Below are 25106 nucleotides of genomic sequence, written 5' to 3'. Positions count from 1 at the left end.
CTCCTTTGCCCCTTATTCAGTATGAAAGGACATGCATTCTATAGTTTACCTGGCACGTCCACATAAGCAATCAAATGAGATTATCTAATTAGTTCCCTGTATTCCCTCGACAAAGCTTTTCACGCCTCCCAGGGGCATATGTACCCTAGTTTGGGAATTCCTGCTTTGGGCTGGAGCCAGTATCTTTCAGTCACTGAGGCTGGATCTCGTCAGTTTTGACCAGAGGCTGACACGTGCTTCTCTCTCCATCACAGCTCTCGCCAACCCTCCCAGCTCTACCACCACCACCACCACCACCCCCCGCCCCACCTAGACCACCAAAAGGAAAAAGGTGGGGATTTGTTGCTATTCTGTCATGCCCAACTTTTTGTGAACCCATTTGGGGTTTTCTTGGCAAAGGTAGATATTGGAATGGTTTGCCATTTCCTCCTCCAGCTCATTTTAACGATGAGAAAACTGAGGCAAACAGGGTTAAGTGACTTGCCCAGGGTCACACAGCTAGTGTCTGAGGCCAGATTTGAACTCAGGAAGATGAATCACCCAGATGCTAGGCCTGGATATCTACTTACTGCACCCTCTAGCTGCCCCAGGGTTAGGAAGAGAGGAATCAAAGCAGGAACTTTAAGGACATTAATCACCTTTATCCCCTCTAATCTCCCGCAAAGGACCCAGCCAATCATTTGAATAAAAATCCAAACCCACCTCCTAAGGTTTCCAAAGATTTCAGTCCCGCTACCCCCACCCACCCTAGGAGGCAATTGGAATAAGTAATGAATTGCCCAATCTCTCCCTCAGGGAGAGATTTTGGAATCTGGAACCGGGGGTTCCTCCTTCCTTAGGGCTCCCAGAGCAGAGATTAGGCTACAAAAGGGAAGCTTTTCCTTTGCATAAATGCTGCTTTAGGCAGTCAGCCTAAACCCCAGGGCCCTATCTAAGAAGCTGGAAGTGGGGTAGAATACACAGACACACCTCCCCCATTACTGCTATCTGACACAACCAAGTACTCCCCACCCCGCCACACACATATGCACGTGCCCAGTGCCCACCACCAATTCAATAAGCATTTATTAGGCACCTACTACGGGTCAGGCTCTGTGCTAAGAGCTGAGAGTACAAAAAGAGGTGAAAAACAGTCCCTGCCCTCCAGGAGTTTACAATCTAATAGCAGAGACAGCAGGCAAACAGGCATATACAAAGTGAGCTATATATGGGATAAATAGCAAATGATTAAAAGAGGGAAAGCACTGCAATTAAGAGGGATTAGGGAAGGTTACCTGCAGAAGGTGGGATTTTAATGGGTCTTTAAAGGAAGCCAAGGAGGTCAGTAGTGTCAGGATTGTGTGTTGCCTAGCTAGTGAGGTATCCCTCCTTCCCTGGGTACGGGTGTCTAGATTGCAAGACAGACCCCTTTTCATCAGCAGTGCCTGAAGAATTCATAGGCACCTCTCTCTACGCACCCCCTCTTCCGCTCTCTCCCTGCCCCTTCTGCTCTCTGTCTCTCTGTCTCTCTGTCTCTCTGTCTCTCTGTCCCCCCACTCTTGTGCCCCACTTCTCCCCCACCCCCAGTCCCACACACACACTGGTGCATGCTTTGCATGTCAGTCCTCTTCATCTTGGCACTGGCTCCCAGCTTGAAAGGTACCTTTCCATCAAGCACTAGTGGCTGACTTACCCCCTGGCACCCCCACCACTGCATGGCACAGGAACCCCCTCCACCTCCTCAAGCATTGGCACGTACCACCACCACCACCCCCAATGCCTGGCTCATGCATACAAGGGCAGGGATGAGGAGGAAGAGCATTCCAGGTTGGGGATAAGGGATGGTTTGTACTAATACGTGGAGACAGTATCCTTTGGCCACAGTTCCTTTGGCCGGAAGAAAAATTGTGTGTAGAAGAGGCAAACTAGCAGAGTCTTGCCTTTCTCTGTACCTAGACTTCCTTCTCTATAAAATGGATTTGGATCAGATGACCTCTAAGGTCTATGCCATGTATGAAATTCTGTGATTCTCTAAAACTTTTCTGGGGTCCAAGCAAGAGAAGACAGGGGGGCATTGTGCAAGCCAGCTTCTCCGGCTGTCAACAACATTTCCCACTGGCTCTGGCCCCAGCTTCAGGGGCTAGAACAGCCTGCCTACCAAACTGATGGCTCCCTCCATTTCCTGTTTGCCTTGGCCGTTGGCCTTTGGAAATGGGTGGAGAGGGGCAGTCTCTCGTCTGCCCAGCTTTCACAAAACTCCATTCAGCTTCCCCTTTTTTGGCTTGGCTGAAGTTTCCAAAGAACAGTTCTCTCCTGCTACAGCACTTTTCTTCTCTTTGGAGCAGAAAAGGGGGGAGGGGAGGGCTTTTTGACTTACCTTCTATCCCCACCCCCATCTTCCTCCTTATTATGTCGTTCATCAAGAATAATAATTACTAATAATAATAGCCAGCAAATTATTTGTGCATCCCTTTAAGATTTGCCAAGCACTCTATAAATATTATTTCATTGGATCCTCACGGCAAGCCTGGGAGGTGGGTGCCATTATTAACCTCATTCTACAGATGGGGAAACCCTAAATCCTATATTCTACATACAGATGAGGTAGACAGGCTAAGTGACTTGCCCAGGGTGACAGAGATAGTAAGTATCTGAGACTGGATGTGAACCCAGATCTTCCTGACTCCAGGTCCAGCTAGCTATGGTCAAGTGGAAAGGCCTGGGCATTAGGAGATGGGGAATTAAAAGTCATTGGTTTTTTTTAGTTGAATTTCTTGAGCTCTCTGGTTCTGTAATCCCTAAGCCTATAAAATGGGACCGGACTAGACAATCACTAGGGTCCCTCTCAATTCTAAAGTTCTGTTTCCCACCCCCGGCCTAGGCACTTTTAGACGTTGTATTGATTCATCTTGCTTTATGCCATTTGGACCCAGCTAGGCCTGGCTTAAGCCTCAGGAGGAGGTCAGAGACTCCCTTGTCCTTGTCCTAATTTGGACTCTGATTCAGAGGTGTAGATGTTTATGTCAGTTTCTCTTTTTCCTCTGCTCTATCACTAAGGGACTGAAAAGGACCTTTTCCACTGCCACGCCGGAGCGAAGGCGTGGAGAGACAGCAGTTAATGCGCAATTATAAATCTCCACCGAAATCCTGACTGTAGTAATAACAGATCGCATTTATGGTGTCACCAGAGCATAGCACCTACTATGTGCTAAGCGCTTTATCATGTCATTTAATCCTCAAAACAACCTTGGAAGGTAAGAGTTATTCATTATTGTTCCTGTTATTTCCATTTTACAGATGAGGAAAATGAGAAAGACAGAGGTTAAGTGACTTATCCAAGGCCATACAGCTAGTATGGGTCTGAGGAGGGATTTGAACTCAGGTCTTCCTAATTCCAGGCTCCGCTGCACCACCTAGATGCCTCTTGGTAAACTTCAATACTCTCCCAGTCCCTGGGTCTCAAAACAAAATTTTTAAAAAGGAGATTGGTGTTTGCAAGAAGGAACTGGAAGACTCTAGCCTGGGAATCAGGAGAGCTGGATTTTAGTTGTAACTCTGGGAAGGTGCCTTAATTTCTTTCTTTCTTTCTTCTTTTTTTTTTTTGTTGTTGTTGCAAGGCGATTGGGGTTAAGTGACTTGCAGGGTCATATAGCTCATAAGTGTCTGAGGCCATATTTGAACTCAGATCTTTCTAACTCCTAGGCAGGCGCTCTAACCACTGCACCATCCAGCTGCTCCCAGCCCTTAATTTCTTTGAGCCATAGTTTGCTCATCTGTGAAAACAGGAGCTTGATCTGAGGAGATTTCTGAAGGCAGCTGGGTAGCACGATGGATGGAGCGCTGAGCCTCGAGTCAAGAAGACCTACATTCAAATCCTGCCTCAGACACCCGCTAGCTTCGTGATCCTGGGCAAATCGTGTAACTACTCTGTTCCTCTATTTTCTCACCTGTAAAATGCGCATAGTAATAGCAGCTCTCTTCCAGGCTCATTGTATGGATGAAATATGATCATACATGGAAAGAACTTTGCAGACTAGCAAGGGTTATATCTAAGTTTCCTTTACATGGCTTCTGTAATTTAAGTTGGCTTATTATTAAGTCCTTTACAAACTCAAACTATGAACTTTATTAAATCTTTATTGAATACCTACCATGTTTCTCGCACTAAACTAAGTATTTTTAGAAAACATTAGAAGGCCCTGCTCCCAATGAACTTTTATTTGGGAAGAGACTGGCAAATGAGGAGGAAAGGGATCTCCCCAGGAGGGGAGGGCAAGAAAGAATAAAAGTAAGTGTGGAGCCTCAAGAATGAAGGTGTGGGCATTTATTAAGCACTCGTGTGCCTACTACTGTGCTGAACTTAAGCACTGGGTATACAAACGCAAAAGGGAAGTGTTTCCTTCTCTCAGTAAGTTTACACTATTTTTAAAAATAGATTTTTTTATTGATTCTTTTTTTTATATCACAAAAATTCTCCCCTGTCATTCTTTCCCTCTCTTTTCCAGACAGCCATCCCATATAACCAATAATATTTTAAAAGATTACAGGTTTTGGTGGTTGGGAAACCTAATCCCCTGTATCCCAGAGGTTCAACATATCAACATTGACGTTTTTTACTTTCATGCCATTTTCTAGGAACATTACCTCCATGAAAGTTGAGGACTGAAAAGGGATATGCTTGAGATATGTAAGGTCTCTGGGTCATGAAAAGAGGGCTGAAAGGAAAGTTCCTATCTGGAAATAATTGATGCAAAAGCAAAAGGCTTCCATAAAAATTAGGATCAAACAAAAAAAGTTTGCTTCTTCTCCAATTCTTTATTTATTCAATTCAATCAAATAATTCAATGAACATTTATTGCACACCCACTATGTGCAAGGTGCTGTCCTAGGCATTTTTAAAGAAAAAAAAATTCAGTAAAACTGATCAACACAGAAAAAGTCTGAAAATACTCCATGATGGACCACTCACCTCTACAAAAGCATAGAATAAGAGTATCTTTCTCAAATCTCTTCTTCGTAGCCATATTTGTTCTTTGTGGTTTTGCAACCTTCACCTTTCATTATTTAGTATTATTCTGTCCATATGCATTGTTGTAGTCATTGTGTGTATTGCTCTTGGCTCTACATAATTTGCTCTGCATCAGTTCATGTAAATCTTTCCATGTTTCTCTATATTCATCATATTCATAATCATATTTCTATTACATTCCTGTACCACAATATGTTTAACCATTCCCCAGTTGATGGGCATACACTTTATTTCCAATTCCTTGCTGTCACAAAAAGTACAACTATAACTATTTTGGTCTATATATGGATTTTCATCTTATCAATGGCCTGCTTGAGATATGTAAGGTCTCTGGGTCAAAGGGTATGGGCATTTTAATCACTTTATTTGCATAAATCCAATGCCTAGGACAGTACCTCGTACATAGTGGGCATTCAATAAATGTTCATTGAATTTTTAATTGAATTGAGTAGATAAAAAAGAATTGGGGGAAAACACATTTTTTTGTTTGATCCTAATTTTTATGGGTTCCTTTTGGTTTTGCATCAATTATTTCCAGGTATGAACTTCTCTTTCAGACCTCTTTTCATGACAAAGAAATATACAGTCAGTCCTGAATGCTCGTGGGGGTAACATTTCTAGAAAATGACACACACAAAAAATTCGTACTGTGCTGAAAGGGCTATTAAACTGCATACCCTTTGATCCAGCAATACCACTGCTAGGTCTATATCCCAAAGACATCCAAAAAAAGGGCAGGGGAGGGGGGAGAAAGGACGTATTTGTACAAAAATCTTTATGGCAGCCTTTTTTTGTTGTGGCTAAGAATTGGAAATAGAAGGGATGTCCATTAATTGGGGAATAGCTAAACATTGTGATGGAATATTATTCTGATATAAGAAATGACAAGTAGGATGATTTTAGAAGAACTTGGGAATTCTTGCACAAATTGATACAAAGTAAAGGGAGCAGAACCAGGAGAACATTGTACACCATAACAGCAATATTGTTGGATGAAGAATTATGAATGATTTAGCTATTCTCAGTGATACAATGATCCAAGACAATCCCAAAGGACTAGTGATGAAGCACATATCCACCTCCAGAGAAAGAATTAATATTGATTGAATACAGACTGAAGCATGCTATTTTTCACTTTCTTCCTTTCATTCTTTTTCTTTTATTCGAGTCTTCTTGTACAAAATGACTAATATGGAAATGTTTTACATGATTGTATATGTACAACCTATATCTGATTGTTTACCATTTCATGAAGAAAGGAGGGAGGAACTCAAAACTTTCACAAAAGCAGTAAGCAAAACCAGGAGAACATTGTACACAGTAAGAGCAACATTGTATAATGATCAACTATGATAGACTTAGCCCTTCTTAGCAATACAGTGATCCAAGACAATTCCGAAAGACTTGTGATAGAAAATGCTATCTATCTATCGATCGATCTATCTAGTATATATCTAGTGTAAATAGTAATTGGAAAGAAAATGTATGCCCATTAATTGGGGAATGGGTAAACATATCGTGGTACAGGAATGTAATGGAAATATTATCATGAATGATGAATATATATATATACAATATATACATTATATAGATTACATATATACATTATATAGCTATAGACAGCATATATCTATATAATGTGGAGTCTGAATGCAGAGCAAAGCATACTATTTTCACTTTTTTAATTGTCATTTGGTTGTTTTTTCTTTTTCTGGTTTTCCCCTTTTGTTCTGATTTTTCTTTTACAACATGTAGAAGTATGTTCAACCTGATTGTACATGTGTAACCTATATCAGATTGTTTGCTGTCTTAGGGAGGAAGGAGAGAAGGGAGGGAGGGAGAAGAATTTGGAATTCAAAATCTTAAAAAATGAATGTTGAAAACTATCATTACACGTAATTGGGAAAAAAAATAAAATACTATTAAGAGGGGAAAAAAAGCAATCCTGAAAAAACCTTTCACAAAAAAACAAATATTAAAAATTGTTTTGACATGTAATTGGGGGAAAAATTTTTTAAAAATTTCAAAGCAAAAAAGAAAGAAAATAGTACAAAAATTAAAATGCCGATGAAGATACATTGAACCTATAGCAAATAGGGAATTAGGTTTTCTGATCACCAAAAATTGTAATCTTTTGCTAGAGATTACTTAAAATACATTTTATACATGTAATTCTTTCTAACAAAACATTAATTCTGATAATATGTACTTTTCCTAACACATGAAATAACCCATAAAATGCAATACACAAAATAAAATTGGTAACATGCAAAACATTTTTCTTACTAGTAATTCCCTAAAATTCTGTGACCTGTTGTGCTAACATCTCCATAAAACACATTAATTTCAGACAATATTCCCTTTTCATAACACATGAAATCTATAGTACCATAAATACTGTACGGCAAATAAAATTCTTAAAACTAACATTTTTTTAACCCAAATCTTACCTTTCACTGTGTCAGATGGTAATGTGAGGGTGCTGCTGTACTGTAAACCTCTGTACCATGGCCACCCTCTGAAAACCAAAAGCTGAGATGGCTGAGAAGGCTGCCAGCATGCAGCATGGTTAGTTCCATGTACCCCATCTCCAGCCCCTTTTATGTTCCAACAGTTCTGGGAGCAGAGCCAGTACTTACCAAGAGAGGAGTGACCTTGCTTTCCTAGCTAAGCACCTCAGACCATGCAGCTGTGATCTTTCCCTCCTTCCTTCCCTTTCCCCACTGCAGAGTTTGGCTCCAGGCTGAGCTGGAAGGAGCCAAAGGAGGCAGCCAACTTTTGCTCCACACCCCTTCCCCATTTGCTCAAAAGACTGGTGGTCTCTGATATCGCTGCTGACTCTCTTCACTGTCTCTACTACACATAGCTGGACTCTCGCAAATGCTGAGAATTGGCTGTAGTTAGGTGTAATGAGTACCATTCACTGGAGCATGTGCAGATATTCCCAGCCTAGTTCTTGTCAGCTGCATAGGCCTCTGGCCATATAAGTTGTTGTTGAGTTGCTTGAGTTATGTCTGACTCTTCACGACCCCATTTGGGGTTTTCTTGGCAAAGATATAGAGTGGTTTGCCATTTCCTTCTCCAGCTCATTTTACAGATGAGGAAACTGAGGCAAACAGGGTTAAATGTCTTGCCCAGGGAACATAGCTAATAGGTTTCTGAGGTCAGATTTGAATGCAGGTTTTCCCGACTCCAGGTTTGTATCCTAGAACTGAGCACAGTGCTTTAAATATAGAAAACACCTAATACATGCTTTATTCATTCATCATTCACTCACTCCCTGTAGAGTCCCTGTGTCTGTGAACGCCAACATTTCATTTTTTAAAATGTATATTATTGATGCCTTTTGTCTTTTCATCCCAGTGATCCTCACCCAGGCTGAACCATTCTCTAGTGACAAAGAAACATAATTAAGGAACAAAAAGATCGCATTTAGCAATCTAGATAATATTCTATTCTGGTAGTCCCCTCCTCCTCCACTGTCATGTTTCAGGATTGCTTCTCTGGGATCCTCATTGGTTTTTTGATTACTCAGAATCCAACTTCTGTTAAATGACCTTTTCACTTATACTGACATACTCAGTCATTCTGTTCTCTCTGCCCGTCTTTTGGCAGGCTGAAATATCCCTGCCAGCCACTAGAGGGAAACTAAAGCCTGAAAAAGCTGACATTATTCTCTACACCTATATTAATCTACACTATATTCTACACCTTTGGGAAAATGTCCTCTATCACTTCTGTCAAATACTGCTTCCTCAGATCTGGTCTAGGAGATGAAAAAGGGGCTCCAGTCCCTACCTCCCGGGAGAGCTCACTCTTAGTTTCTTTTCAGTCTGTATTTGTTAATTCAAACACACAAAACATCAATCATTGCAATTTTAATGTAAATGTCTAGTTCTCTTATTTATCCAGAGATAGAAATAGTTCATTTATTTCTTCCTTTTCCATCCTAAATTTTCCATACAGGGAAATCCCCACACCTAAAGGAGGCTCATAGGAATGGAGAGACTGGAAGAATTACGTCCCTTGGACAAAAGATTGCAAATAAAGGGGAAAGGGGAAGGCATTTGGCCCCCCAGCTAGTTGCTGTAGAAAAATAGAAGAAAGCTGAGGGCAGACAACAAAAGTAAGGAGTCATGAATCATGTTAGCAAGGTGTTACCACCCTTTACTAAGCATGAACACGGTATTGGATTGGAAGGGGTGGCTGCCATTGGCTGGGTTTAAAGTTGGCTGTGGCATGCAGGGCTTTAAATTGCTGAGCCTTGGAAATAGTTGGATTGCCAGGAAGTTCAAGCCAGTCCAGGCTATGATCGCTTTGTGTGCTGAGGGGTGGAGGAAGGAGGGAATTTCTCTGTCTTCCCCTTCCCATTGATCATATCATCTAGCAGTAAAGACAGTGACCCAGAGAAAGATATCTCACCCAGTAAAAGAACTGTCAGATGTAAAGTGAGTCTCTGATCCCTCAATTGTGCTTTTAAATACCACCTCTGGACTATTCTCCCTAGTTTGCACTTCAATCAATCAATCAATCAATAAAAATGTATTAAGCACCTACTATGTGCCAGGCACTGTGCTAAGCCTTGGGGATACAAAAAGAAGCAAAAGACAGTCCCTGGCCTTAAGGAGTTTACAATCTAATGAAGGAACTTGCAGTCTAATGATACTTGTACCTGTACTCAAATCTGAGTTGTGTCTTCAGAAGTTGGCTGCTTTTCTTAGGTTCTACAATGTAGTCTGAGGGTCCAGGTTTCTATTGCTATTGATCAGGAGCCCCCACCCATGTGCTTCCTATGAACAATCAGAAGATACAATTAACTAAGTCATTTACTAAGATGCTACAGTGATAATAGTAGCTCCAAAATATCTCCCCTTGACGTAAACTTAGGGTACACTCTCTCTCAAATACAAACAGCATCTAAGAGTAGGCTAAAACTTATAGGGCGATAGTAAAGAGACACACACCTAGGGAATACTTGTGACCAACCAAGGCAAGTCATAGCTCTGGTACCAAAGGGCCTTAATACCACCTCCTTTCTCTTCTTGTGGGGTCATCACAAAACGTCTCTTTGAACTCACTTCTGATCCCCTCTGAATCATTCCAGAGTTCATGGGAACTTCAAAAGACAGAGCAAACAAAACAAAATTCCCGTAACAGATGACTCCCTTAGCTAGACTTCATTTTCTTCTTTTGTAAAATAAGAATGTCAGACTAGATGACAGACTAGATATGAGCCCCTTTCCAGTTTTAGTATTTTATGAATTCCCCTCTCCTGCAAGTAGCCCTGCATGGAATGCTCTGAAGTCCCAGAGGGATTCCTAGGATCATGGATGAGAAGCAATAGTGAGTACATAACAGAGGAGATCAGTCACATCTATGTAAATTGTCCCATTAAAACCAACAATAAAGAGGCTGATGAACATTGAGCTGGAGTTAGCAGAGTTGTTTTTTAATTAAGTGAAATAAAGAGTTTTTCGAGGACCTGGAGGATCAGTGCCTTCAGGTCAGAAAGTTTAAAAACTGTTTCTTCAGTGAAAGGCAGAAAATGCCATCCTCCCTGTCTTAGCCATATTTCCTCAGCCCCACTCACACAAATGGCTTAGCCAGGGCACATTCTCTCTGAGGCCGCCCAGTATCACTCAGCCTGGGTCCAGATGGACAAAAGCCTCCCAAGTTTGAGCAACTTTGGCTCTCTGACAGCCCGCCTGCCTCGCTGGAACTGAAAGGGCGTGTGTGAATGTGTGTATGTGTTCGTGCATGCGTGAGTTTGCCCTGGGAACAAGGAAAGGCGGGGGAAAAGAACAGCATCAGAATGTTGGCTGGGCTGTGGAGCATTTTCTCCCTGTGCTCTGGCTCAACCCCTTCATAAAAGCCCAGGGAGGAGGTGGAGATTCCCCAGCTGAAGGGGGGAGGGCTTCCTGCAGTTCCCTGACAGGGGCGCACCTCTGCTTTAGAGAGTGGGACCCGGATCTGGAAAACTGGGAAACCATGCTCTTCATCTGGGCTCTGCCATTGGCCTTAGTGGTCCAGGGAGGCTTCTCTGGTGAGTGTGCTCAGTGTGGGGAGGGTGGGCTGAGGTGTGGAAAGGGAACCCTGAGGAAGAAGGGCACCAGGAGGGGCGGGTACCTGGGGAAAAGAGCTGGTTGTTGGGGGTAGTTTGGAAAATGTGGTCATTTTGAACTGTGTGTGTATGTGTGTGTGTGTGTGTGAGAGAGACGCAAAAGCCCAGCTGGGGGGAAAACCTCAAACTTCGGGTCCTGTTTTGAAATGTAATGACAGTACAGAAATTGAGAGCTTGCCGATGGAGCCTGCGTTGTATAAACAGCTGGTAGCCCTGCAAAGGAAATAGACCTGGCTTTGGAGTCATAGGGCATGGGTTCAAATTCTGACTCTGCCTGGGCAACCATAGACAAGGCACTTAACCTTCATGGTCCTAAGCTTCCTCCTGTGTAAAATGAGAAGCTTGAACCGAAGAATCTTTTCAAATTCCAAATCTAGGATCCCATAGCATATCACAGTTCCAGACATTCATTTTGGGGCCCCCAAGGGGAAAATTGCCTTTGTAAATTGAAGGGTGAGGTGATAGTTTGCCCATCCACCCATTCTCCACCGCCAAGCCTGTGAACATACCAAGGCTTGGACAAGTCTCTCTCCTCTGTGCTCTCCTCTGGATGCTATTCAGCCCATCAGGGCTGAATGGATGTGAAATGTGGTCTGACCAGGGTGCGTCAAGAAGAGCCATTCCCTTGCACCTAGACAATGAGCCTCTTTTAACACAGCCTCATTTTGCATTAGCTTCCTTGGCTGCCACATCACACTGCTGACCCATGTTAAGCAAGCAGTAGTCCAGTTATACCTCTTCGGATTTTGTACTTGTGAACGTGAACTTTTTGAACCCACATACGACTTTACAATTTTTCCAGCATAACTGCATCTTATTCAATTTGTCCCAATACCAAATTTTTTTAGCTTGCCAGATTGTTTCTTAATCTTGTCTCACTGTGTGAGTCTGAACCTCAGTTTTATCATCTGAAAATAGAGATTATACCTTGTAGCATTATTGTTTTCAGGACCAAATGAGATTATATGTGTGTGAAGGCATATATATACATTGTGTGTGTGTGTGTATATGTATACGTATAGACACATGTATTTTATATGTGTGTATACATATACACACATATTTATGTGTGTGCATATACACATAAATGCATACATATATTATAGATACATGATATTTTATAGATTTATATTATACAGATAACATGTCTTATAATTATTAATTACAATTCGTGATATATCGTATATTATAAACATATGTGTACACATGTATGTATATATGTTTGGGTTTTTTTTGTGTGTTTATATGCATACACACGCAAAGAAAGTGAGAGAGAATTCATTTCGAACCTGAATTTCAAAGTCTTATGTAAGTTTCAGCTATTGTTAACAGAATCCCAGGTTTTGGGAATTAGAAGGGACTTCAGTGGCTGGCCCCCTAGTCCAACTGTCATCATAGGATACATAACAAGTGGTCATCTGGCCACTGCTTGATGACCATCGAAGAGAGGGGACTGAGCACCTCTTGAGGTAGCCCATTCAATTTGGGGGCAGCTGAAATTGTTCAGAAGTTTCTCTTGACAACAAACCTAAACTGACTTTTTTGTGACATCCATTCATTGCTTCTAGTTCTGCCCTCTGAGACCAGATGGAAAAAGTCTCCTCTCTTCCACGTGACAGCTTTTCAGAAACAGTTGTGTCTCCCGGAGCCTTCTTATCTCCACACTAAACATGCCCAGTTCTTTCAGCTGATCCTTCTATGTCACGCACTCCAGGTCCTGGTTGTCCTCCTCCAGACATTCTCTAGCTTAACAATGAGCTTTTTAACCTTAGCGCCTAGACCAGGTGGAAGACAGTGGGATGCCTACTTCCATTTTCCTGGAAGTTCTAACCCTACTAATGCAGCTCCAGATCTCACTGACATTTTTGGCTATCACATCAAACTCCCTTTTCCTGTCGAGCTCGCTGTCCACTAAGACCCCTATTTCAAATGAGATGGTGTTTATAAAGCACTTAGCACGGTGCCTGGTACGTAGTTGGCACTATATAAACATTGGCTATCATGATTATTATTATTGAAATGGGAAGGGATTACCTGCTATCTAACCATACCTTCACTGTCTAATATTTATGAAGCCAAGTTTTTGGCATCCAAGTGTAATACTTTACATTTATCTAAAAATAGAACAGGCTGCCCTGGATAGTAATTGCCTGCTAGCTAAAAACCCTGTGAGCCACACTGGAAATACTTATCCCACCTATCAGGGATATACCTTAGCAGGATTTGTGCTTTAGATGGGGCTTGTAGCAGATTCCTTCTGATTCTTGAGATTCTACAGTTGTGAGATTTTGACTCTCCTGCTTGGGCCAGTCCCACCAATGATCATCCAGTTGATCAAATAACAACTATGTGCATATGTGCCAAGCACAGTGCTAGGCACCAAGGATGCAAATTCAAGAATATAATGATCCCTGCTCTCAAGGAACTTATGTTCAAGTGGGAAAGACAGAAGATGAAGGACTTCATCAAGGAATCGTTAAACCCAGTGCCTCATTCATTTGGGTTGAATCCCAAACACAGAACCCATTCCCTCCCCAGAGATGTTACATCAGTCACCAAGGATCCAGCTGCCTGCCCAGAATCTCAGTTGTGTTAAACTGTGGCTTGGACCCAGATGACGATTTTTACAAGTCCAGCTGTGGCTCTCTTGTCTCTCTTGCAATAGCAAAGAAGCAACACATGCTTTCCATTTGACTGGCTTAGGTTATGTATTCCTGTTGCTCTTTGGGTCCATGATTTATACCCGGGGTGTGGATTTTATTTTGTCCAACATCTATTCAAAGTAAAGCTGTTTAAAGCTTCCCTGTCCCTGCTAGGACATTCATGTCAGACTTTGATCATCTGGTCCTCCTATTATTCAAACTCAGCTGTCACAGGTAAGCATTCAGGGACACTGGCTCAGGAAGAATCCTCTAAATAATATGTTCCTCCGTCGTGACCTCCTTGTTTTTCCACAAAGAAAATATTCTCTCTCTGGGCTCTGGGCATTTTCTCTGACTGTCTCACATGCCTGGAATGCTCTCCCTCCTTATCTCTGCCTTCTGGCTTCCTTCAAGTCCCAACTACAACCCTACCTTCTGCAGGAAGCCTTCCCCAACTCCTCTCAATTCTAGTGCCTTCCCTCAGTTAAGTATTTCCTATTTAGCCTGTGTATAGCTTGTTTGTACATAGTTTGTGTGTGTGTGTGTGTGTGTTTGTTGTCTCTCCCATTAGATTGTGAACTCCTTGAGGCACTGTCTTTTGCCTCTTTTTGTATCTCCAGTGCTTAGCACACTGCCTGGCACATAGTAGTTGCTTAATAAATACTTGATTTACTGACTGACTCCAGCACCTAGAAGCCTATATAGCTCATAGCACAGAAATCATAGGATCATAGCTTTAGAGCGGGAGAGGACTTCCAAGGCATTTAGCCCAGTGAGCACACCAAAGACCAGAGAAATTAAGTGATTTGCACAAGGTCATACAGTCAACAAATCAAGTCGATAAGCATTTACTAAGTAAAATGCTTGCTATGTTCTAGCTAGCTAATAGGGATAATAACACAGTGCTAACTAATAGGGATACAAACAAAGCAATCCTTGCCCAGAAGGAATTTGCATTCTTTTTTTTTTAATTTCTTATTTGACAGGGCAATTGGGGTTAAGTGACTTGCCCAAGGTCACACAGCTAGTACATGTGTCAAGTGTCTGAGGCCAGATTTGAACTCAGGTCCTCCTGACTCCAGGGCCGGTGCTCTACTCACTGCACCACCTAGCTGCCCCTAGGAATGTACATTCTAATGGGGGAAGAGAACCCATAAAAGAGAGCAGAAAAGAGGAGGGGAAGGTATTCATGGGGGCATGGTAGAGAAAGTCCTAAGAGTCAGGAGTAGAGCCTAGAGATGAATAAAGACTTTTCTCCTATTGAAATTGTGATACGCTAAAACCCCCATTTCAAATGAGATAATATTTATAGAGCACTTGGCAGCTAGTGGTAGAGTGGATAGAGTCAGGACTCATCTTCCTGCGTTCAAATCTGGCCTCAGACCCTTACTGGTTGTGTGATCCTGGGCAAGTCACTTAACCCTATTTGCCTCAGTTTCCTCGTCTGTAAAATGAGCTACAGAAGGAAATGGCAAACCATTCCAGTATCTTTGCTAAGAAAACTCCAAATGTGGTCACAAAGAGTTTTTCTTGATATCAAATCTAATGTGGCCTCTTGGTAACTTTCGTCCATTGCTCCTGGTTCTTCCCTCTAGGGTCAGGCAGAGCAAGGTTAATTAATCTATTCCATGTGACAGCCCTTTAAATTGGTCCTTGGATGCCAAATCCAGGCTTCTTTCCATTTTGCCACTCTAATGGGTATATGATAAATTTTTATTAATGACAGTAAGGATACAATGGCACAATTATGCAGCCCCTTTATGCTCCTCAACATACTTTCATATTAGTTCTCCCATTTAATCTTTTCTTTTTCCCGAGGCAATCGGAATTAAGTGACTTGCCAAGGGTCACACAGCTAGCAAGTGTTAAATATCTGAGGCCAGATTTGAACTCAAGTCCTCTTGGCTCCAGAGCCACTGTGCTATCTACTGCCCCTCCCCTTTAATCTTTACTACACCCCCCTGTGAGGCAGGTGGGACAGAGATCCTTATTTGACAATTGAGGAACCTGCGGGCAAGGGAAGTTGAATGACTGGTTCGATGCGGCATCAATGGCAGAGCTAGGATTGAACCCTTGATCACCTGTGATTTTTCTCTATGTCAATATTTTCTGACTTAGAATGAGTCTTCTCTGAACCTCAGTTTCCTCATCTGTCAAAGGGAGGTAATGATATTCATACTACCTGCTTGGGTTGTGGTGAGTGGCAGAAGAAGCTGGGGTTATATGAAGAAAGTGTTCCCCTGGTATATATTATGTTTATACGTATATGCATACACGCAGCTTCTTCATTAAAATGTAAGCTCTTTGTGGGCAGGGGGCCTTTCACTTTTGTCTTTGTATTTCTAACACTTTACACAATACATAGTACATAGTAAACACTTCATAAGTGTTCTTCGATTAATAGAAAAGTCCTTTGTAAACCTTATACTATACTATACTAAATAGAAGCTTTTATTATTAGTGATATTTAGATGAAGACAGAAAGACAGACCTTCCTAGACTAAGTCCACGAGGGGTCAAGCAGGCCAGTCAAAATGAAGGGGGGTCATGCAAATGGGAATCTGTGGAAAGTGAGGCATTTGGCAAAGAGGTGCCCATCAGGAACTCTCAGATTGCCCATTCTTGAGGTCACCAGACTGTTACTCTTGTGATCCACCCTGTTTATCTTAGCAGAGGTCAGCAGGAATGCCTCTAATCTTTAGAAGAGAAAAGGGAACAGAGATCTGAATGGAGCATTCTTTAGAAAGTTTTTATTGCTATCTTTTATCTTCTATCATCTACATTACCCAATGTAGTCCTCCCCTTCCCCCAGCCCTCCAAGAAAACAATACTTCCGAAAGATTAACCAACCTAAGAAAAAAGTATGCCAGTGTATGTGATCCTCCACACTGGTAATCACCCTTCTCTGCAAAGAAATGGGGAAGGGGCTTTATAGGATCCCAGATTTAGAGTTGGAAGACACAATAGAGGCCATCAAATCTCTCCCCATCATTGTACAGAAAATGAAACTGAGGCACGGGGAGGTTAAGGAACTTGCCCTTCATCACACATGAAGCCAGATTTGAGTTCAGGTCTTCCTGCTTCAAGGTCCAGAACACTGTTCTATGCTGCCTTCTTTACATCTCTTCATTGGAGCCAAGCCTGATCATTAAAATTCTACAGCATTCACTCTCCATTGTTTTGTTCTTGTGTTTTCTGGTTACACTGTTGTAAACATTTTAGCGATCTCTCTTATTTCACTTTGCGTTAATTTATGAAAATCTTCCCTGTGCTTCTCAGTTTTCATCATTTACCTCTTTTCTTACTGCAGAGTAATAGTCATGCGCCACACCTTGTTTAGCCATTCTCCAATTAGTGGACATCACTTTGATTCCAATTCCTTGGTCCCACAAAAAGGGCTTCAACAAATATTTCAGTGTAGATGCCTCCACGTGCATTTCACTGAAGGCCACTCAGATTCTACAACTGAGAAAGAATGGTTTTTCAAATTCAGCCTTCTGTATTTCTTACTACAAGATAGAGTTCCAAGTGGATAGAGTGTTAGATCTGGAGTTAGAAAGAACTGAGTTCGAATGTGACCTCAGACACTTACTAGCTAGCCATACAACCTTGAACTAGTCATTCAACCACTTTCAGCCTCAGTTTCCTCATCTGTAAAATGGGGTTGTTGTGAGGATCAAATGAGAAAATGTATGTAAAGTACTTTGTAAATCTTAAAACCTTGTACAAATGCTAGCTATTATTATGTTCATTATTATTAAAGTCCCTTGTAAACTGTGCCAGCTTTCCAATTCCAGACCCTGCCGGAGTCTATGTTTCTGATGGCACAGTTCTCAGTCTCTGGGATGTGGCTTTTATTAAGCCTCAAGCATTGGGGTCTGCTTCCCATCAGGATGTGGCTTTCATTTCTTTTGGCTTCCATTAAAGCTCTACTCTGGTGCCACATCATGTCATGGAAGGGATAGGGGGTTCTGGAAGTCTAGGCCAGGGGAACACAAGTTTTGGCAGGTTCTGCCAAGCCAAAGGGCTCCCATGCCAGCCTGGCAGAGACTAGTGTTGGCTCTCTGGTTGTGGAGCAGCATAGCTTTGTTCAGATCTCATCAACAGTGGTTTGGCCATCAGGGGACTAATTTTTTCTGATCACAGTAACTCATGAAGACCATGTACTAATTTAAGATGTGGAAGGATTTGAGAACTAGGTGGGTAATAGAAATTGCTATGCCACAGGACACCATAGGCCCTTAAAATATTGAGGAAAGAGGGGCTCAAAGCAAAAAGGTAGTGTACGGGAGTCCAAATAACCTTCAGCGTGGAGTGATGCTTTTCATCTGGTCTCCCTTGAACTACAGAAAGGTATTAAAGATTGGAAATTTGATAATTTCTTTTTTTTTTAAGCCAAGAGCAACAATACTAGGCACATTTTTTAAAATTTAAAATTTTTACAGATGTTTTGTCTTTAAATAACCTGTATTTCTGAATATATCCTTTTCCCTGCCCCTCCCAAGGCAGCCATCTCTTGTAGAGGGATATGGACTGGACCAAGGACTTCATTGGTATGGGGAACTCCCAGGTGAGAAAACTAGTCCTACCAATGGAGGCTGGCATTTACTCTGTAATTTATATACTCAAAGTTGCCTAGAGCACTGAGAGAGTGAATGTCTTGCCCAGGGTCACAGTCAGTATGTAGAGGAGGGATTCAGACCCAAGACTTCTCAGACTATTCCATACTACGTCTCTGCATCTTTTGTAACAAAGAAGAAAAAGGAAAGAAAAAAAATGTTCATCAAAACTGACCAACATATCAAAAGAATCTGATAATGTCCCACACCCATAGTCCCCAATCCCTGCATAGAAGAAAAAAGGGAGGGAGGGGTATTTTTGAATCTTCTTTGTACTCAGAGCTTGGTCCTTCTAACTACACTGTATAAATTTAAATTTAAGTTAAATTTTTAATTTAAATTATATAAGTATGAATTTAACTTATCCTTAAATTTAATTAATGTAACAACCTAATTACAGTGCTTTTAAAATCACAGAGGGTTTTTTTTCCTCATTTACATTGTATATGTCAGTTTTCTGGTTCCACTGATTTCATTCTTCATCAGTTCATATAAATCTTCTCATCCTCCTCTGAATTCTTCCTATTTCTAATGGTAACAATACTAGTCCATGATGTTCACATATTTAGTCATTCCCCACTTGGGGAAGGGCTACTTAGTTTTCATTTTCCTGGCTACCACAAAAGGTGCTGAACAGTTTCCATCCCCTTCAAGTTTATAAAGAGCTTGCCATTGCATGGCTCCCTAAGGTAGGCAGCATAACTATAAGTATCCCCATTTTAGAGATGAACCAATAGAGTCACAGAGAGATTAAGTGACTAATCCAAGGTTACCCAGTAAACATCAGAGCTGAGGTTTGAGCTCAGGTCTCTTGGGTCTAAATCTGGCACTCTTTCCAGGATATCCAGATTCTAAATGATGATTTCATCTGTGCAGAATCAGAACTAGCCAGCAGTTGCAGACCTGGAGACTCCAGAGGGAATCATCCTCACAGATTCTTGCACAATTTTTGGTTCTGTTTGCAAGCAACTGGGCTGGAAGGAATAAATGTGTGCATATACATACATACATACTGAACATGTACATATTTACAATGTATAGATACACTTATAACATGCATACATATATAACATGTATGCTAAATATAGGAATATAGTGTACAGTAGTCCAAATATATATTCAATATTCAACATTCAAAATATATACTCAAATACAAAAAAGAAAATTTGAAAAAGGAAGTGAATTATGGACTTTAAAAAGCAATATGAATGTGTTAATTATTGTTAAAATACTTATGATAATAATAAATATTTATATGGTGTTTTTAAGATTTGCAAAGCACTATATATGCATATATATGTGTATATATACATATATAATCTCATCTGACATTATATTTAACCATAAAACTACAGTTATACTGAATATAACCTAAGGCAGGAGGATCCAGGGAAAAGTTTATGGGTCTTGGAGTTAGGAGACCTGGACAAGTTCTGGCTTTGTTACTTCCTAGCTGTGCAATCTTGACCAAGTCCCTTAACTGCTACAGGTCTTAGTTTTTTCATATGAAAAAGTGGGTCAGTCCAGGTGTGCTGGGGGTGGGGTACCCAGAACCACTAAAAGTCTAAAAAAATGGCTTTACATTTTCATTTAATTATCTCATACTCTAGTTTGAAGCTAAAAATATGCTAAGCACAGTTATTGTGCTTAAATTTAGTTAAGGTGTTGTTTCTTTGGCTAGATGGATTCAAAATAATTTCCCTGACCAGACTGCTCTATTGAGCTTGCCTTTAAAAATCGACAAATAGAAGTTTCCAGTTACTCATCCTGATGAAATGTTCTGCCCACGCCTGTGGTCCTGTTATAAACAGGGATGTTGCTGGGATGAGGTGGCCTGGGCCTTCTCTGAGCTTCCATAGAACTCTTCCTCTTTAGTTCTAATGGTCTCCCTAACTACTGTCAGGGGTATTGTCAGTATCAAACAATGTAATATGCATGGAAGCACTTTGTCAAGTACTAGACACATATGAGGTATGATTCTTAGTAAATTTTCCTTTGATGATTCAAAATGCATCTCAGAGTCCCAATACCCCAAGGGTCATCATCTTGAAAATCTTTGCTGTTTATGCAGAGCTTCAAAAAACATTCTGATTGTTGGAGGATGATTTAATTCTGCTTAGAGGAGACTTAGGGGCATCCAGGTGGCACAGTGGATAGAATGTTGGCCCTAGAGACAGCAGATTCAGACACTAGCTGTGTAACCCTGGACAAGTCACTTAACCCTGTTTGCCTCAGTTTCCTCATCTGTAAAATGAGCCAGAGAAGGAAATTGCAAACCACTCTAGTATGTTTGCCAAGAAAACGCCAAATGTGGTCACAAAGAGTAGGACACGACTAATCGACTAATCGACAACCACAAAGGGGACTTACTAGAGTATAATATTTTTGCTGACAGGAGGACAGATGATTCTGGGAAAGTCAGAGAGGATCCTTTGTGACTGGACTAAGGTGTCCCCTTCCAGGGAGAGCTTGTCCGACAAGCAAAGGAGAGCAGGAGTAGGAATCTGTTTCTTTAACAAGATGCAGCCAATGGGAGAATGATGGGAGGCTGCAGTTCTGCCTCATTCCCTCCCTTTTGCTGGAACAACAAGGGTGCCCCACCCGTGGCAACTATCCAATCTGAATGTCTGGCAAGATATGGGAAACCAAGAACTCAGCCTACGGAGCCCAGAATAGACGACTTCTCAAATGGCCAGGAAGCTAGAAAGGAAAGGGAAAAATAAGAGAGAGGCAGCTTTGGCTGAAAGCAATCGGGACAGGAAGGAACTCTGTCCTGGTCAACAATTGTCATTTCTGCTCAAAGTCCAGTGGCATAAGTGCTGTGCAAATCACTGAGAAACAGACAGAGCCCCTTTGCTCTTAGTCTGTCCAAGGGGCAGAAATTGACCACCACCCCTAACTCTGAGCTTTGTGGTGAATTTCCCTGATTTTCCCTGGGTTCTTCACAGATGGTACTCCATCTTCTACCCACTGGCTGTCTCTCATATGCAGTATGATCTACCCCCTCACCTTTACATCAGAGAATCCCTAATATCTTTTTTTAAAAGATATTTTATTGATTTTTTTAACATTACAAACATTTACAGATTAACCTCACTTCATGAGAGGTCTCTTGTAACAAAGCTAATATACAGTTACCTAATCTGAAAGTGCATGCAACATTTCACATCTGTAGCAACCCCGTCCCATTTTATAAGTAAGGAAACTAAAGTTAAGTGATATGTTCAAGGTCACAGGGATAATAAGCGTCTGAGGCTGGATTTGAACTCAGATCTTAGAATCTAATACTTGGTCCACTGGGCCACCCAGCTGCCTCTATTCCCAAACAAAATTTTTTGGCTACCATTGCCCTTATGTGTTATGTCTTTAAATTAAAATGTAAACTCCTTGAAGGGAGGGACAGTCTTAATCTTGTATTTCTATTAGCCCAGTGCTTAGTACAAAGTAAACAATATTTTCTCTTCCTTCCTTCCTTTCCTTTCCTTCCTTCCTTCCTTACTTCCTTCCTTCCTTCCTTTCCTTCCCTCCTCCCTTCCTTCCTTTCCTTCCTTCTTTCCTTCCTTCCTTCCTTTCCTTCCTTCCTTCCTTCTTTCCTTCTTCCCTTCCTTCCTTCCTCCCTTCCTTCTTCCTTCCTTCCTTCCTTCCTTCCTTCCTTACTTCCTTCCTTCCTTCCTTTCCTTCCTTCCTCCCTTCCTTTCCTTCCTTCCTTCCTTCTGTCCTTCCTTCCTTCCTTTCCTTCCCTTCCTTCCTCTCTTCCTTCCTTCCTTCCTTCCCTTCCTTCCTACCTTCCTTCCTTCCCTCCTTCCTTCCTTCTTTCCTTCTTCCCTTCCTTCCTTCTTCCCTTCCTTCCTTCCTTCCCTCCTGCCTTCCTTCCTTCATTGGTTCCATGGATATCACATCCCTCTTCTAGAGACTGGTCATCCATCTGCTGCCTCTATCACAGATCTCAGCTGGCCCATTCCTGCCCCATCCCAGAGTCAAAGGAGCTGACAGCTTCCACATCTTCCCCTACTCCATTGCTACACCCTTCTTCCCACTCCTTTTGGCTGTCTCCTTGTCTTTCTCAGACCACTGTCAATTGTTGGGAGTCAGAGAGGTAGGAGGAATCAGCAGCAAGGAATGGGTTACTGTTTCCCCAGCATAACTTCACTTGTACCATCCTCAGGGAGTCCTGACAACTTTGAGACCACTTATATCATATCTTCAGTGGGGACCCCAAGGAATCAGGGGTGCTGGCTACTCTTCTGGAAACCTCCCTGGAGAGGCAGCCTGGTGCGTGAAAAGGGTGCTGGATTTGGACTCTGAGGACCTTGGCTTGAAGTCCTACCTGTATGACCTTAATCTCTCTGGGCTTCAGTTTCCCCATCTGTAAAATGAGAAGAATGGACCAGATGACTGAGAAGGTCCCTTCCTACTCCAAATATAGTTTCATGTGATCTATTGCAAATCTAAGCTGAATTTAAAAATAAAATCAGAAGAAAGATGTTGTGGCTCTGGAGGCAGAGAACTCTGGTTCAAATCATACTTCTGACAATATAGCTGGGGACAGCATGATCATAATAATAGCTAAGGTTTATGTAGTTTCCTTTTCCTTCCACTCTCCTCCCATCCTCTTCCTTTCCCTTCTCTCCTCTTCTTTCCCCTTCCCTCCCCTTCCCTCCCTTCTCCTCCCTCTCTTTCCCTCCCCACCTCCCCTCCTCTTCCTTCCCATTCCTTCCCCTCTCTTTCCCTCCCCTCTCCTAGCCTGCCCGGTCTTTCCCTTCCCCTTTCCCTTCTCCTTCTCTTTCCCCTTCTCTTCCCCTTCCAATGAGATGATATATGTGAAAATGTTTTGAGAAGGATGAAGAACATTGGGAGCTGAGGGATTAGTGTTGTTAGTATGTAGAGAGAGGATCTCTAGCCACAGCTTTTCCCCTTAGGGAAGATTTGAGCTAAGCTAGATGTAGTCTCAGACATACAAAGAATAGGGTTTTTTGGCAAGCTGAGGGGGGTCAGACGCAACTTAAAAAACAAACCCAAACCCTACTTGGCATGTCTGCTTTTGTTCTTTGCCCATTTGTGTGGTCTTTGGGAGCAGCAGGGGATGGGAAAAGGGAAGAAAGGAGAGAAGCAAGAAGGAATGGGAGCAGAGGTCCAGGCAAATGAGCTGTCCCAAATCTGGTCTTTTTTTCCTTTCCTTTTTTTTTTTTTTTTTTTTTGCTTCATCTAGCTCCTGGGGCCCTTCATCAGTGACTCATCCAGGCCTTCCAGGGCCAGGGGGACTTGTGAGAGTTGGATGAGATGTAAGGGTTGGAGGGGATGGGATGAGGGGAAAGGGTGACTGTAGCATCTGTACAAGCCAGATGCTAGAAGCAACTTGCGGCCAACACCCCTATCTCTTCTGGGCAGGAGTTTGGGTTAGGAATGGGAAGAAGCAAGTTCTTGTGAGAGTTCTCTCTCCTTCCTTTGAGCTCATTTAATTAGAGGAACTTTGGCAGTCCAGTTCTGGGAATGAGCTACAACTAGTCCCATCGCAGACCAAGCCGAACACTATTTCTCTGTCCCCTCCTTCCCTTCACTGTTCTTTCCTCTCTCATCCCCACATTGCCCCCAGAAGGGTTGGGCCAACAATTTAAGAAGCAGGTTATTAACTGCTAGGTGCTAGTGATTCAAAGAGAAAAATCCAGCTCTGCCTTCAAGAAGTTTACATTCTACTAGAGAGAAACACACAGACAAGTAAATACTAGGTAAGTAGAAGAGGGATATTAATGTAGGAGAGGGGCAAGTGGTTGGTGGGAGGGAGGAGGTTCAGGAAGGCTATAGCATCTGAACTGAGCATTGAAAGAAGATGAGGACTCAAAGAGAAGGAGAAGAGGGGGGAGTGTAGCCCAAGTCCAAGCTTGTGTTCCTGCACAGAGATGAAAGAAGGAATACTGGCCCAGTTTGAATGGGATGTAAAATACATAAAGAGGAGTAATGAGGTAAGAATGAAGTGTGGTTGGAGTCAGATTGCAGAAGTCCTAATAGGATGCCACATAAGAAGCTTTTGTTTTTGTCTTAGAAGCAATAGAGTCATTGTTTTTTAACATTCATTTAAAAATTTTTTTTGAGTTCCAAATTCTCTCCCTCTCTTCACCCCTTCCCTACCCACTGAGAAGGCAAGCAATATGATACCTGTTATACACGTGAAATCAGGCAAAGCACATTTCCATATTGGTCATGTTGCAAAAACAAAATAAAACAAAAATAAGAACAAGAAAAATAAAGAAAGTTTAAAAAAAGAGTATGCTTCAATCTGCATTCAGATTTTATTAGTTCTCTCTCTGGAAGTGGATAGTGCTTTTCATCACGGATCCTTTTGAATTATTTCAGATCATCGTATTAATCAAAGTAGTTAAGTCTTTCACAGTTGATCATCATTACAATATTGCTTTTACAGTGGGCAATGATCTCTTGGTTCTGCTCACTTCACTCTGCATCAGTTCATATAAGTCTTCCCGGGTTTCTCTGAAACCATCCCCTTCATCATTTCTTATAGCACAATAGTAAATAGTATTCCATCTCAATCATGTGCCATAACTTGTTTAGCCATTCCCCAGTTGATTGGCATCCCCTCAATTTCTAATTCTTTGCCACCACAAAAAAAGCTGTTATAAATATTTATGTGCATATAGAGCCTTTTCATTTTCCTTTGCTCTCTTTGGGATACAGACCTGGTAATAGTATTGCTAGGCCAA

The 25106-nt window shown here is 41.9% G+C and overlaps 1 protein-coding gene across 2 annotated transcripts in view; it reads left to right on the top strand.

Annotated features, from left to right (window-relative positions):
• Window positions 1-3088: 3088 nt before the first annotated feature.
• Window positions 3089-25106, top strand: part of PLAC9 (placenta associated 9) — a 39180-nt gene continuing 17162 nt past the window's right edge. The window contains exon 1 of one of the 2 annotated variants that reach the window (XM_036737148.1): window positions 3089-3233. In XM_036737148.1, coding sequence (XP_036593043.1) covers window positions 3155-3233 — 79 coding nt within the window. In that variant the 5' untranslated portion in view covers window positions 3089-3154. Of the gene's footprint in view, window positions 3234-10813; window positions 11052-25106 lie in introns of those variants that run through there. The other variant, XM_036737149.1, reaches the window with a different exon arrangement.

The sequence above is a fragment of the Trichosurus vulpecula genome, chromosome 8 (genome assembly GCF_011100635.1).
Source record: "Trichosurus vulpecula isolate mTriVul1 chromosome 8, mTriVul1.pri, whole genome shotgun sequence".
Taxonomy (NCBI): domain Eukaryota; kingdom Metazoa; phylum Chordata; class Mammalia; order Diprotodontia; family Phalangeridae; genus Trichosurus; species Trichosurus vulpecula.
Note: the sequence above shows the minus strand (reverse complement) of the source record. Positions and strands in the feature narration are given on the sequence as shown.